This window comes from Sinocyclocheilus rhinocerous, unplaced genomic scaffold (assembly GCF_001515625.1).
Source record: "Sinocyclocheilus rhinocerous isolate Xijiao unplaced genomic scaffold, SAMN03320098_v1.1 scaffold76, whole genome shotgun sequence".
Lineage (NCBI taxonomy): Eukaryota > Metazoa > Chordata > Actinopteri > Cypriniformes > Cyprinidae > Sinocyclocheilus > Sinocyclocheilus rhinocerous.
Genome location: NW_015632724.1, coordinates 128,831 through 142,525, shown reverse-complemented (window position 1 = coordinate 142,525; position 13,695 = coordinate 128,831). Strand labels below are relative to the sequence as shown.

Here is a 13,695-nt window from a genome sequence, read left to right as displayed (position 1 = left end):
TATATATACATATATATATATATATACACACCTTGCTACGTGTACTGCGTTAGGCTAACCGAGACTTGTCATTTGCACTTATATATTGTTGCTCTTTTGTTAGTTTTGACTGCTTTTATTTTCCTCATTTGTAAGTCGCTTTGGATAAAAGCGTCTGCTAAATGACTAAATGTAATGTTCATCATTGGCTAGTTTACAATGCAGTTACTCGGAAAGTAGACCAGACATTTTAATGGAAATAATGCAAACGTTATATAGAATTCAAATGATGGGGAGTACAGTGGTATTTGTATGGGTGCCGGCGCATATTGGTGTCCAAGGAAATGAAACTGCAGATAAAGAAGAAAAAGAAGCAGTTATTATAATGTACAGATATTAACTTAATTGTTAATCTAAGTAAGAATGAAATCAAGAGTATTATTAAGAAAAGACTGAAGGAAAGGTGGCAAAAACAATGGGATAAGGAGAAAAAAGGTCGATGGTTTTACAGAATTCAAAGGAAAGTGGGAGAGATGAGATAGTAATATCAAGGATGAGATTTGGACACACAAGATTAAATAGTAAACTTTATAAAATGGGTAAACATGATACGGGAAGGTGAGAATTTTGTGGACAAGAAGAAACAGTGGAACATGTTATACTGTACTGTCAGAAATATGAGACTGAAAGAAGGATGCTAATGCAAAATTTAGAAAAAATAAAAATGCAATTTATACCGAGATATATTTTACAAAATAACTCATGGAATGAATGCTATAGTTTTATTTTTCAGTACCTTAAAATAACTAATTTGTGGGCGTATGGCCATGATAAGCGCTGAATGAATGACAGGCTTTCTGTTGTAACAAGGTAAATAAGGGTGACATCTAGTGGAGAAGACTAATGATAAGATTCACGTTAATCAGATCTTGTTTTAAATGTGTGCTGAAATAAATACTGGAAAAGATTGATTCGCGGCTTTTGAGAATCGATTTCGAATCGACGTCATTTAAAAAAAACTATTAATCGGAAAATCTATTGTATTTTCAGGGCTTGCATTTTTTAGGGGCTGAAATTCAACATAGTTGTTTATTTAAGCTGTGGATATTTCAATTCAAAACATTTCACACACATTTTCATCATTTAAAATTCAATAATTCATATTCACCTTCCAGAGTTCACATTCGAAATATTCAATCTGTTTAAAAATACGATGTATAATATTCGGCCCATTTTATTTCACTTTACAAATTCGCTTCCACAAATTCAGTGGTTCAAATTCGGCATAAAATTCAGCATTGCACATCCGGGAACTGCAGGAATAGCAGTAGAGTACCGATGCATGATCATGAAAATGTGTGTGAAATATTTTGAATTGAAATAGTCACAGCTTAAGTAAACACTTAAAGCTTAAATATGTTACATTTCAGCCCCTAAAAATGCAAGCCCTGTTAATGCAATGCATTATTTTTTTCAGTTAGTGCAATTGAGCATGCTTTTTTGTTTCAAAGACATTTGTCTTTATTTTCCTTCCATACAAACCTGTCTGCGTTTCTTTCTTCTGCCGAAGATATTTTGAAGAATATGAACAGTTTCTGGCTCTTGTTAACTTCCATAGTACTTTGTTCCATACTATGGAAGTCAATAAGGGAATGGCAACTGTTTGGTTATTCACTTTCTTCAAAATATCTTTTGTGTTCAGCAGAAGAAAGAAACTCATGCGGGGTGATAATGAAGGTGAGTAAATGATGACAGATCAAGTAAATCTATATCACAGTTTCTCTGCAAAAACCATTTCTTTGCAGTTAGGGATGGGCAATTAAAGTAAAATCGTGTATTATAATAATATTATGGTCTATATGGTCTAAAAAAAAATTAAGTGATTCCAAAAAATAATGTTTTTTTTGTTTTTTTTGAACCACAGTCATGCTAAAAATGTATCTGTTACTTCTGCTTGACATTATTATTTAATGCATGCAGTGAGGCTTTTCTATTTTTAGAAGAATGTTTTCTTTGCCACCGAGGCCTCTCCATGGTCTATATATGATAACATGGCATCTATATGCAATGGAGCCTCCAGAAAATATTTAATGGGCCAGAGGGGCAGTAAATATCCAGGGATGGAACACAAAATCATAATCACTTAGAAAAAAGGTGGTAACCTGCATTTGTTGTTTGTACTAGGATGTAACCCATAAAAAATTACTTCAGTTGATGTCATTTGTCAGGATGATATAGTCAAATTAAATGACTTTATTGACTTGCACACAACCAGTAAATTTAGATGTTACCACATAAAGCACAATATTTAGGTTTTATGAAAAAAAAAAAACGTAATGTAGCATGCGCTGTAATAAAGCATTCACTGTTTCTGGAGATTGCAATTCATGTGTTAAAGACTTGGGGTTGACCTGGGGTGACTAGCTCTGAAATGAAAAGGAAACTAAAACATGATTAACTATGCTGTATGTGTGCTTACTTCAGTTTTGTCATTTTCTAGTTCAAAGTGATTCTCTCATGCAGTATGATTAAATTGCACGCAGAAGCGGAGGTGGAGTTTGAGAAGGAAATTCTAAATTAAATTAATACTGAATGATTGCTGTTGAATTTTGGTGTAAACATCTTAAGTCCAGGTTTGATGATATGTGCAGAACTGTATTATTCAAATATAAACAGTTAACACGCTCTTGGCAGATGTGGGGGCTTTGGCTATATGTAATAACTTATATGTAACTATATTATATAACCTATATTAGTCATTGCTTCCTGAAGTAAGTAACATTGTTATATTAACTTGGTTAATTTGGTTACCTTGTTTTTTTGTATTGGCGTTTCCATACATTTTCTTGTTTACAGGCTCCACCAAAGGAAGTTCCCAAGACAATAGAAAACCAGAGAATATATGATGAAACTACAGTCAACCCAGAGGATGAGGAGGTGATTTGTGAACTCTATTCCACCTGCTGACTGCTTCAGACCTCATTTACAATTTTGACCCTAACCTGGAACTAATTTGTTTGAAATCCAGGTGGCTTTTGATGAAGGAACCGACGAGTTCTCTGCTTACTTCAATCAGCTGACAAATCCCAAAGTTCTCATCACCACTTCGGACAGGCCCAGAGGAGTGAGTTCAGTTTTCACTTTACTGTTCTGTTTTCTAATTCACTCTCGTTATAAATGAGCATTTTAGAAAATGTGTGTCTTTCAAATATTTAGTTTTTATGGGTTCATGTTTTCAGAGGACCGTGAGGTTTTGTGAGCAGCTGGCAACAGTGGTCCCACATGCACATGTGTATTACAGAAGAGGTCTGGCGTTGAAGAGAGTCATTCCACAGTGTGTATCTAGAGGTTTCACTTATCTGATGGTGATCAATGAGGACAGAAAGGTGCCAAGTATCCTTTGCTCAGATGTCAGTATATAACCACGTTTTTAGATCTGTGAGATTTAGTTGTATCGTCGTCTTAATGAGATCATGAGAAGCAGCCACTGAATGCTACATGGAGGATTTTCCCTCACTTAAAGTATCACAGATGGTTTGATTCTCTGTCACCTTCCTGATGGCCCAACTGCACATTTCAAAGTCAGTAGTGTTCGCCTTCGCAAGGAAATTAAGGTTAGTGAATTATTGTTTTTTGTGTGTGTCTATGGTTTTGTTTTGTTACTGAGTTGTAATTTAATTAAATTAGTCATGCAGTGAATTTTGATGGCCCATGATGTGCGTTACAACATACTAGGGGTGTGCAATATTGACAAAAAAAGTCTCTATATTTTCTGGAATTAAAGTGAAAAAAGTGACGTGACATGTGGCCAGGTATGGTTACCCATACTAGGAATTAGTGCTCTGCATTTAACCCATCCTAAGTGCACACACACAGCAGTGAACACACACCCGGAGCAGTGGGCAGCCATTTATGCTGCGGCGCCCGGGGAGCAGTTGGGGGTTCGGTGCCTTGCTCAAGGGCACCTCAGTCGTGGTATTGAAGGTGGGAGAGAGCGCTGTACATTCACTCCCCCCACATACAATCCCTGCCGGACCTGAGACTCGAACTCGCAACTATTGGGTTACGAGTCTGACTCTCTAACCATTAGGCCACGACTTCTCCCCGAATTTTATCGATTACTATTGTTAGACAATATTTGTGCTGACATCTTAAGGGCTACCGTGGACAGCTGACTCCTAATGTTTTTGATATTCTTCATATTCTGTGTGGTGGTCAGTTCACAGCAGTGATAGAAAGTAGCTAATCTTTTTCAATGAGTTTAAATAGATTTTTTACCTTTTATGGGCATTTTTACCTTTTATAAAGCCATTTTTTCTAAAAGTGTGGATCATCTTTTGAGTGGAATTCCTACATTTAATCAGTCGGTTAGAATAAGACTTTTGGGCTTTTACTAGGCAAATGAAATCCGTATCAACAAAATGTATCTTTGCAATGCAGAGGAAACACAGAAGCTGCATCTGAAGTGGCATTTAGATGTATTTACACACTGTTTAATGCAGCTCAGAGGGACATGGAATGATTTCACTTACAAATGCATAAATGTTTTGCTATTTGAAATGATTTAAAAAAGAAAAAGGGAAAAAAAAAGAAAAGATATGATATGATATGATAATGAAATTAAAACCGCCAGTAGGTGGCAGCAAGTCACTGTTAATAAGTGAGTCATTGCTATTGAACCGAATCATTTAATCGGTTGATTCATTCAGGAACGAAACACTGTCATGTTGTTTAGAGACACAGAACAGTGCTGTGGTTCTGTTTGGAATTATTTTTGTAGGCGAAATAGAGCAAAAACAGCTGATATGGTGTTTAAAACATAAGTCTCTTAACTTGTTTACTGAACTGTTGTGTTGTATAAAATCAATTTCACATTTGTAATCATGCTGATTATTGGAAAAAAAACGGCTCTCTTCGTGTGATATTAACTATATGGCGTAATGGATCTATATATATATTTATACATTTTCTACTATCCCCATATCTTGAATTTTGTGTTCATTTAAAAATCTATTTTAATAGACTGAATGACGCAGTGAAAGAACGCACTCTAAATGCGCACGCGCACTAGTCTCGCGTCACGTATGCGTGCACTCTGTAAGTGTTTTGTTTGTTTTTTTGCAATGTACTCGATAATGTCAAATCGCACATCGTTAACAACAATTATGATATTATCGCAGACGATATATATCGCACACCCCAACAACATAATCACATAATCATTTTGACTTATTATATTAATAGAGTTCGGCAGGGATGAAATATTTCTGTAGTTCAAACCAGAAGTTAGCATTACCCTGTTTATCATTAAAATGACAAATAAACACAAGTTTTATGAGTTTTGAAGCCCAAATGCAGTCGGCAGAAGTTAGGAAATAAAGAACCGTGGTCACTTGACTTCAACATCACCACCAGCTAAGCTTTAGACAACTCTTTTAATCTTTATTTAAGTCTTTAAGTTGGAAAGATTGAATAGAATAGTTTTGGAGAACGCAAGTATAAATACAAAAGGGCTGTAAATCAGACTAGATGAGATTTTCTGCTCAGCATGATGATATTTAAAGTCCCCAAAAGCCTCTAATACTATTTAGCCATTTATTAGCAACTGCCTTTTTCAAGATGTGTAAAAAGCTAAATAAATCACAAGAGGGCATTGCTGATGCATTTCATGTCGTAGAATAAAAAGTGAAAATATTGTGCGCTTGTGTTAACCACAGAACGTATTTCAGGCATTTCACCAAAACCCAATTCAAAATAAATAAATAAATACTTAGGGACGATGGAACCCAGAAGTTCGAAAATGCTTAACCCTAATTCCTGTTTTCCCTCACTAGAGAAGAGGTAAGGACCCAACGGAACACGTCCCAGAAGTCATCCTTAACAACTTCTCTACTAGACTCGGTCACTCCATCGGCCGGATGTTTGCTGCTCTGTTTCCTCATGATCCACAGTTTGTGGGCCGTCAGGTCGCCACATTTCACAATCAGAGAGACTTCATTTTTTTCAGGTTTCACAGGTAAATAGTCTCATTTGAAAGGGCAGTGTAATTGTGAAAGCTTACATATATGTAAGATTTGTTAGTGTAGTCATTGTCACAAGGAGAGCTAAATTTATGATACCTGTTGTGATCAAATTTGTTTTCATCTACAAATCACACTGCTGATTACAGAACCGGCATTACTATCAAAATACGCATGACAATCGCATTCGATTAATCGTGCAGCCCTACACTGTAGATTCTAAAAACATATGTATGTATGTATTATAGTAAAAATAGAGACATGTTCAGAATATCAAGTACGGTCCAAAAGTCTGACACTGCTATTAGAGTCCTTATATTTTGCATTGTTACATTTTAACTGGATGGAAATTATATACAGATTAGGAACTTCTATTTCTACATGACTGAATAAACTCATGTATATCTTACAGGTACATCTTCAAGAATGAAAAGAAAGTGGGCATGCAGGAACTAGGACCTCGCTTCACTCTTAAACTTCGCTCTTTACAGAAAGGATCCTTTGACTCAAAGTTTGGGGAATATGAGTGGGTTCACAAGGTGCGTTCTAAATCTAAAATCTCACTTATGAGCAAAATTGCTTGTGTAAATGTGCTGTTATTTGTCAGCAATTTATACTATGTGTCCGTCATGCGTGATTAACTGCTCCTTTAAATGTTTCAGCGCCATGAGATGGACTCCAGCAGAAGAAAGTTCCATCTTTGAGGGCCAGAATGGAAACACAGGACAACCGTGTTGACTTTTCATGAATATCTAAAAAATCTTTTGTTATGGAACGAAAGTATTGTAGAAATGCAAGCTTTGTCTTTACTGTATTATATTTTCTTCATAAGAATATTGTAACCAGGCTGGACACAAAGAGACTTGATGTGTCTCAAAACATGACAAATAAATCAAGTAAATGTATCATAATGACCTTTTTTCCCATATTTGATTGAAGACATGGGTGGAAGTGGCAAATTTGTGGTGAGTGTTTATGTGAAATTTCAGATTAAAAAGACTGATGTCTTGTTCTGTCTTGATTTTGCAATACTGAAGTTAGGACATACACAAAATACTTTCAGATATGCAAAAAAACAAACCCTTGGAAAGACTTCAAACTAAATTCGTCATTGTAGATTTCTGAACTTTTAATAAAAATGTTTTCTAACAGTCTTCTCTGATTCAGTTTTAGCATTTTAAAACGTTTTTGTTTGTACTGTGAACTTGTTTAAATCATCCTATAGATGGAGGAGCTTATGCTGATTATGCTTTACAGACACTCTTCATAGTCTTGTGAGGTTTAAAATGAATTTAAAACAGTTAATAATAGAAAATGATTATACATAAAATATAGTGCAGTCAGTTCGGACATTGCACAGTGCTCATTCAGTAAATGCGCAGCTAAGCAGATGAGTTTTGAGTCTGCATTTAAATGTGACTAATGTTTTAGCACATCTGATCTTTTCTGGAAGCTGATTCCAACTGCGGGCGGCATAATATCTAAAAGCGGACTCCCCTTGTTTTGTGTGAACCCTTGGTATTTCTAACTGACTCGATCCTAATGATCTGAGTGCTCTGTAAGGTTTATGATCAGTGAACATATCTGCTATGTATTTAGGTCCTAGGCCATTGAGTGATTTATAAAGAAGATACGAAAGTTTTTTTTTTCTTCTTCTAATGTATATATAGAGGAAATGGGGTGGGTTGTTGATTAGGTGTTACAGTTATAAAATGATGTACATTTAAAAACATTTTAAATGAGTCAGTGCTGCACACTTAGAAACCATAGAAGTTTTATTCCTCTGCTAAATGCTAAGTGTAGTATTTATTCATTCAATTATTTGAGTAAAATATTTAGATGGCTTATTAAACTTTATATGTGTGTGTAAATTAAAATATTAAAATCAAGCATTTACAAAAACAACAAACATTCTCTATACAATAAACATTAAAAATATTAGATCAAACAGCACAAAATGCAATTTAAAAAACCTATAGAAATGTTTTGGGAAAGTGTGTGATGTGAATTAACAAATCAGATCTAAAATAATTAAGATAATGTCATATACAGTGGGCCAGAAGTGTCATACATGTTTTTTTTTTTGTTTTTTTTTTAATGCAATTAGCATTTTAGGGCACTTATATCAACCAGTTTCTGTAAAATTTTGTTTTTTGCCCAGTTTAGAAATCAAACAAATACACCATCCAAATACTGTGAGTCACTTATCGCCACCTACTGGCGTAACAGTGAAACCTGCAGATTAACAGTCTGTCTGGAGTAAATCAGTCAAAAGTGCCGTATAATATAAAACCGTTTTTAATATAGAATGTTTTAATTTGCTGTCGATATTATTTTTTTTATTTATATATATTTTTTTGGATGGATATATAGGGAGCGCGGGGCACAAAGTAACGCGGGGTAAATTGTAACACACGTGGTTTAAATATTTCCACACATGCTAGCATAACCAAATTTACTGAAGCTCGGGGGGGGGGTTTATGAGCGTCCCGTTGACCCTGGTACTGTTTGATTACTCAAGATACCGTTACTTAGCACTTCACACTCCCACGCGCACACTGAAACCATCATAAGGTAAATGTGACCATGAGCGGGTTTACTGGCAAGCGGAGTGGAATTACAGAGGTATGTTTATTAAATAACATTTTTAAATGTTTAAATGAATAAATAACCATGCCGTTTCAACAACTAATTCTACTTGCATGTCTTCTTTTGATTTGTTATTTTTGTTTTATTTTTAATATTTTGAATGAAGCGTGTGGAGCTGCATGTGTTTTATGTTCCCGATGATCAGTTTGATCGGAGGTTGAATAAAGTATCAGCTGAAGCTGTGGACACTTTCGTCTCAGCTGGATTTATCAGGTCAGTTGCTGACTTCGTCTTCTGGGAGTCTGGAGCTACTTGTCACGGTTTACACTTGTGGATATTCTTGAAAGTGAATTGGTGTTGACCTCAAATAAACTCCATATATTAAACCGTGAACAAACCATTGTTTTAACCAGAAAATTGCGAGAGAAAAAAAATACAAACCATGCGTGACAACTTGCCATGAAAAATGCTCTTGTCCATGAACACAGTTCAACTTCTTGGTTAAAATCTACCGTCATCATAGTTTATTCTTGTCTAGAATCTGTGGTTTTATTTATCTAACAGATATTATATGATGATATTGACTTTTTATTCACATAACAATTCTCATACAATTATCTAAAATAAGAATTAAATAGAATTCACATAACAATGGCCTAAATTAACTTGGTGTTAATTTAGTTTCATATTTCCAGACAAGTTTAATCCACAAATAAATGTAAAGAGATAATAATAATTCTACCTCCATAGCCCTACTGGGTTTATTCATATGTGACTCTGTCTGATCTCAGTGCTTTTTGTTTCAGAGTCGATTCAGATGTGAGTCTGTCTGATCTCAGATCTGATCTTGGAACATTTCTTGGGCTGGACAGGATCGCAGATAGATATGTTTTTTTTAAATGTGTTGGCAGAAGTTTGGCACTGGTGAGCAGCTATCATTGCAGAATAATATACAAGTTGGTAAAAATGTATATAAGTGTGCAACCAAAGGCTGGAGTTTATTTTATTTATTTATTTTTGCATTACACCAAATCAAGCACATAGTGTGACGATGATGATCATGATGAGTATGATGATTAAACGTTTGATTAGACACAGGACATAAATACAATCATTCATTTTCAGTAAAGACAATCTACAACTGCAAAATGTGAGACAATTATGTAGACAGATGTGTGATGCATAATTGCCCTTGAGTAGCATGGAAAAATGTAAAGCTAAAATAAATACCACTTTTTTTCATTTGATCTCAGGTTCAATTCAGACAAGAGGGAGAACTGACAGTAAAATCCTTCACTCCACCATTTGTAAGTGCTTGTGAAACAAAGGCGATCTAAGTTTAGTTTTATTTGCTGTAGTCAGCTGATTTATGCTTCTTTATGATTGTTTGTTTATGCCTTGTTTCCTTGACCCCATTAGGCTCCTTTTCCTGAGCTCTACATTTTACCCGTGGGAGAGAATGACAGTTGCCTTTGCTCTAGCTCTCTGACCCCTGATACTTTAATTAGCAACACTGACCATCACAGTCACGATTTGCCCAGACCAACATGTGTGCCTGTCAATATAAAAGAGCCCATTAAATTCCCCTCAATCAATAGAGGACCTCAGCAGTCTGTCCTAATGCAGGATGCAGAGGAGGATGAGAGCGATGAAGACACAGGATCCACTGACACTCCTCATCTAACACACAGTTCGCAAGATCAGATTGGGCCCGTACACAAACAGTCCGGTATGAAATGCTAAGAACATAAGCACAGATGCACTCAACTACACCTGGGGCCAGTTGCACCAGCTGTGTCTAAGTTACAACTTAGCTTTTATGTAAAGGGGCACTAAATTACACCTTACGTACTGCTAACGATTTTTGCGCTGCACCATTAACTTTAGTTGAAACATAATTCTGCATACAAACTAAATATTTATGGAAGCTTTAAAATGGGAGTAATGGTATTGATTGAATTGCACCAGTAAGCTCATTTTATCTGATAAACTTCCATCTTTTAGACATATATGATAATGTTGGCATTTACACTTACTTACTAAAACTACATTTAAATAATTACTTTGTTAGTGGCTCTTCAAAACAAACCCGGCCTAAACAGCGCGCCTCTGTGTGCATACGTGTTGTGCATGTCAAATAATATTATAATGAATAAATGTAATTTCTTATGTTTTTTCTTTTGTATCAGTATATATTTATAGATCCTTATTACTTTCCAATTACTGAATGTTATTTACATATAAAAATATACATGATTAATTAATAACATATCACAATGGAAACGCATTTACCGTTTAGGCAAAATAAGTTACAATCAAGTATAAACTAAAATTCAACACAATTTCGGCTCACACATTTAAAGGCTGCATAGGAATATTGAAGGTAAATGTCATATGACTGCACATTACTTCACGGAGAACTCATGAACCACTAGCTACATTCTGCCTTAAGAACAAATGGTGCAACTAAATAAAGGTAAGTTATAAACTAACTAACTAGTAAGTCTCTAGTAAGAACATAGGAACAGCTGGTGCAAATCTACCCTGGACTTTTCTTGGACCCTCCCCAGTCTTCCTTGTTTAACCCAGCTGAATTAACTGGTGTGACCAGTAAGCGAGACATCCAAAAGAATATATATATATAATATGAAATATTTAAGGGATACAGTGCAGTTTGTCTGTTAATCTTATTGTAATGTTCATTCATGTCAAATGCAAGATACCTGACAAAATATTATATGTAATATACAAAATTATTGCGTTTTTCATTTTTGTTCAATGCAGACAGACGTCTTGCTAAGCAGGGAGGCTTTTCTCAAGTAGAAATGAATACAGCTGCAAAAAAGAAACATTGTTTTAAAAGAAAAAACAGAAACTCTGGAGCTATGGAGTCATTTGAGGATTCTCATGGACTGGCAAGGTAACCTGATTCTTTTTGCTTTTGTAATTGTGGAAAGACTGAATTGTTAACTATTGGCAATACATTTTTATCTGTATTAGATCTGGAATGGAATATTTAATTGCATTTAATGCCCTATATTATACATCTAGGAAATTCAACAGTTCTCTGACACTGAAATCAAGTGAAGAAAATATGGTAAGAGATAAACTTATTAGTCTCAAATTACGTTTCATACATCCAGTGGATCTTTAATAAGCCATTCTGCTTTTGTACAGAATGCAGTGTTGTTGTAGTCTCAACATTTCACCCAGACTCGCATTCCTGTGGAGCGTTTCTGAAGGTTTAGTAAAGATTTTCCAGACAAAACAGGAAGTAACGTACCTGTAAATGGCTCATCCTTATAAAGACAACATGAGGTTTATTGGCCAAGTAAAATTCCTCTTGCAGCTGGAGGTTGAAGAGTGTTCTGGACATTGTTGTAAGAAGCTTTTAATGAAGATTTTATGTGTTTTCACAGGTTCTTATGTATAGACCAACCTCTCCACTCCCAGCAGAGAGAAGTTCTCCACTGTCTGTCTATTCCCTTGAACTTTATACACAACAAACAACCACTAGTAAGGCGGTTACTAATAACTAACAAATTACTACTAACAAATGCTGTTGTCATTCTTGCTTTTGAATACCATACTCAACATTTCATGCTTTCAGAAAATGAACTGATAGAGGAAATCAAGCTACTCAAAGGGCAAAGGAAGGAGCTTGAACAAACAAGGCAAGAGCTTTTGAAAAATGGCAGAGAGCTTTTAGCTCTTAACAGACATCGCAGGAACCAAGGTATAAAGTCCTCTACAATTAAACATGTACACAAATTTGCAATGTAAGTATGTGCCTTTCAGGTTTTGCCAGAGCATTTCAGTGGTAACCCCACTGAAATGCTCTGGACTTACATATATCAATATATATATATATATAAATATCATTGTCTTTCTGCCCAGCATCAGTTTATGGACAGATGGCTAATATTCTCTAGGAGAATTCTCTGTAACAGAGCTTCACAGCTCTTTTAATAATGACAAGACATTCTGATTCTAATGAGTCCAACCTGATTTCATGAGAGAACAACTATTTTATATTCAATTTCATAGAAATTTGTATATATATACAGTATCTCACAAAAGTGAGTACACCCCTCACTTTTCAGCAACCATTTTAGTGTATCTTCTCAAGGGACAATACTATAGAAATGAAACTTGGATATATTTTAGAGTAGTCAATGTGCTGCTTGTATAGCAGTACAGATTTACTGTCCTCTGAAAATAACTCAACATACAGCCATTGTTGTCTAAATAGCTGGCAACAAAAGTGAGTACACCCTAAGTGATAACAGCTGTATGTCGTTTAACCATGCAAAGCCACATGTCCTATTTCATCATGTTCATGTTTTTGTCTGCTAGACAGGACCATACAAATTTGTGTATCTTGTATTAGAGTAGTTAAAATTTGGTGCTTTGAGTACAATTCTCTCATACTGACCACTGGATGTTCAACATGGCACCACATGGCAAAGAACTCTCTGAGGATTTGAGAATTAGAATTTTTGCTCTCCACAAAGATGGCCTAAGCTATAAGAAGATCTGTAACACCCTTAAACTGAGCTGCAGTACAGTGGCGACGCCCTGGTGAGGAGTACCAAGGAAATTGTGTCTTGCCTACAGTCAAGCATGGTGGTGGTAGCATCATGGTCTGGGGCTGCATGAGTGCTGCTGGTACTGGGGAGCTGCGGTTCATTGAGGGAAACATGGATTCCAGCATGTACTGTGACATTCTGATGCAGAACATGATGCCCTCCCTTCAGAAACTGGGCCGATCGGCAGTTTTCCAACATGATAACGACCCCAAACACACCGCCAAGATGACAACTGCCTTGCTGAGAAAGCTGAAGGTGTTGGAGTGGCCAAGTATGTCTCCAGACCTGAACCCTATTGAGCACCTGTGGGGCATCCTCAACCGGAAGGTGGAGAAGCGCCATGTGTCTAACATCCAGCAGCTCCGTGATGTCATTATGGAGGAGTGGAAGAGGATCCCAGCAACAACCTGTGCAGCTCTGGTGAATTCCATGCCCAGGAGGATTAAGGCAGTGCTAGATAACAATGGTGCTCACACAAAATATTGACACTTTGGACACAGTTTTGACATATTCACTTA

At 35.9% G+C, this 13,695-nt stretch overlaps 2 protein-coding genes across 2 annotated transcripts in view; both read left to right on the top strand.

The window, feature by feature from the left end:
• The first annotated feature begins 584 nt into the window (after positions 1–584).
• On the top strand, positions 585–7,153 carry LOC107742909 (ribosome production factor 1). The gene is made up of 8 exons (XM_016555989.1): positions 585–597; positions 2,810–2,916; positions 3,008–3,103; positions 3,219–3,372; positions 3,511–3,593; positions 5,814–5,995; positions 6,412–6,538; positions 6,662–7,153. Exons 1-8 carry the CDS (start codon positions 585–587, stop codon positions 6,701–6,703), a joined length of 804 nt encoding a protein of 267 aa, XP_016411475.1. The 3' UTR covers positions 6,704–7,153.
• A 1,432-nt stretch (positions 7,154–8,585) lies between these two features.
• spata1 (spermatogenesis associated 1) overlaps positions 8,586–13,695 on the top strand; it is an 8,367-nt gene continuing 3,257 nt past the window's right edge. The window contains exons 1-9 of the mRNA XM_016555993.1: positions 8,586–8,624; positions 8,755–8,861; positions 9,395–9,512; positions 9,842–9,895; positions 10,008–10,317; positions 11,373–11,508; positions 11,640–11,685; positions 12,008–12,104; positions 12,199–12,324. Coding sequence (XP_016411479.1) covers positions 8,586–8,624; positions 8,755–8,861; positions 9,395–9,512; positions 9,842–9,895; positions 10,008–10,317; positions 11,373–11,508; positions 11,640–11,685; positions 12,008–12,104; positions 12,199–12,324 — 1,033 coding nt within the window. The remainder of the gene's footprint in view (positions 8,625–8,754; positions 8,862–9,394; positions 9,513–9,841; positions 9,896–10,007; positions 10,318–11,372; positions 11,509–11,639; positions 11,686–12,007; positions 12,105–12,198; positions 12,325–13,695) is intronic.

What these genes read in the sequence shown, in the direction of transcription:
- LOC107742909 (XM_016555989.1), top strand. An exon ending in TGAGGACAGAAAGGTGCCAA is followed by an intron (nt 3,373 to 3,510) that starts GTATCCTTTGCT and finishes AAAGTATCACAG; the next exon opens with ATGGTTTGATTCTCTGTCAC. An exon ending in GCCTTCGCAAGGAAATTAAG is followed by an intron (nt 3,594 to 5,813) that starts GTTAGTGAATTA and finishes TTCCCTCACTAG; the next exon opens with AGAAGAGGTAAGGACCCAAC.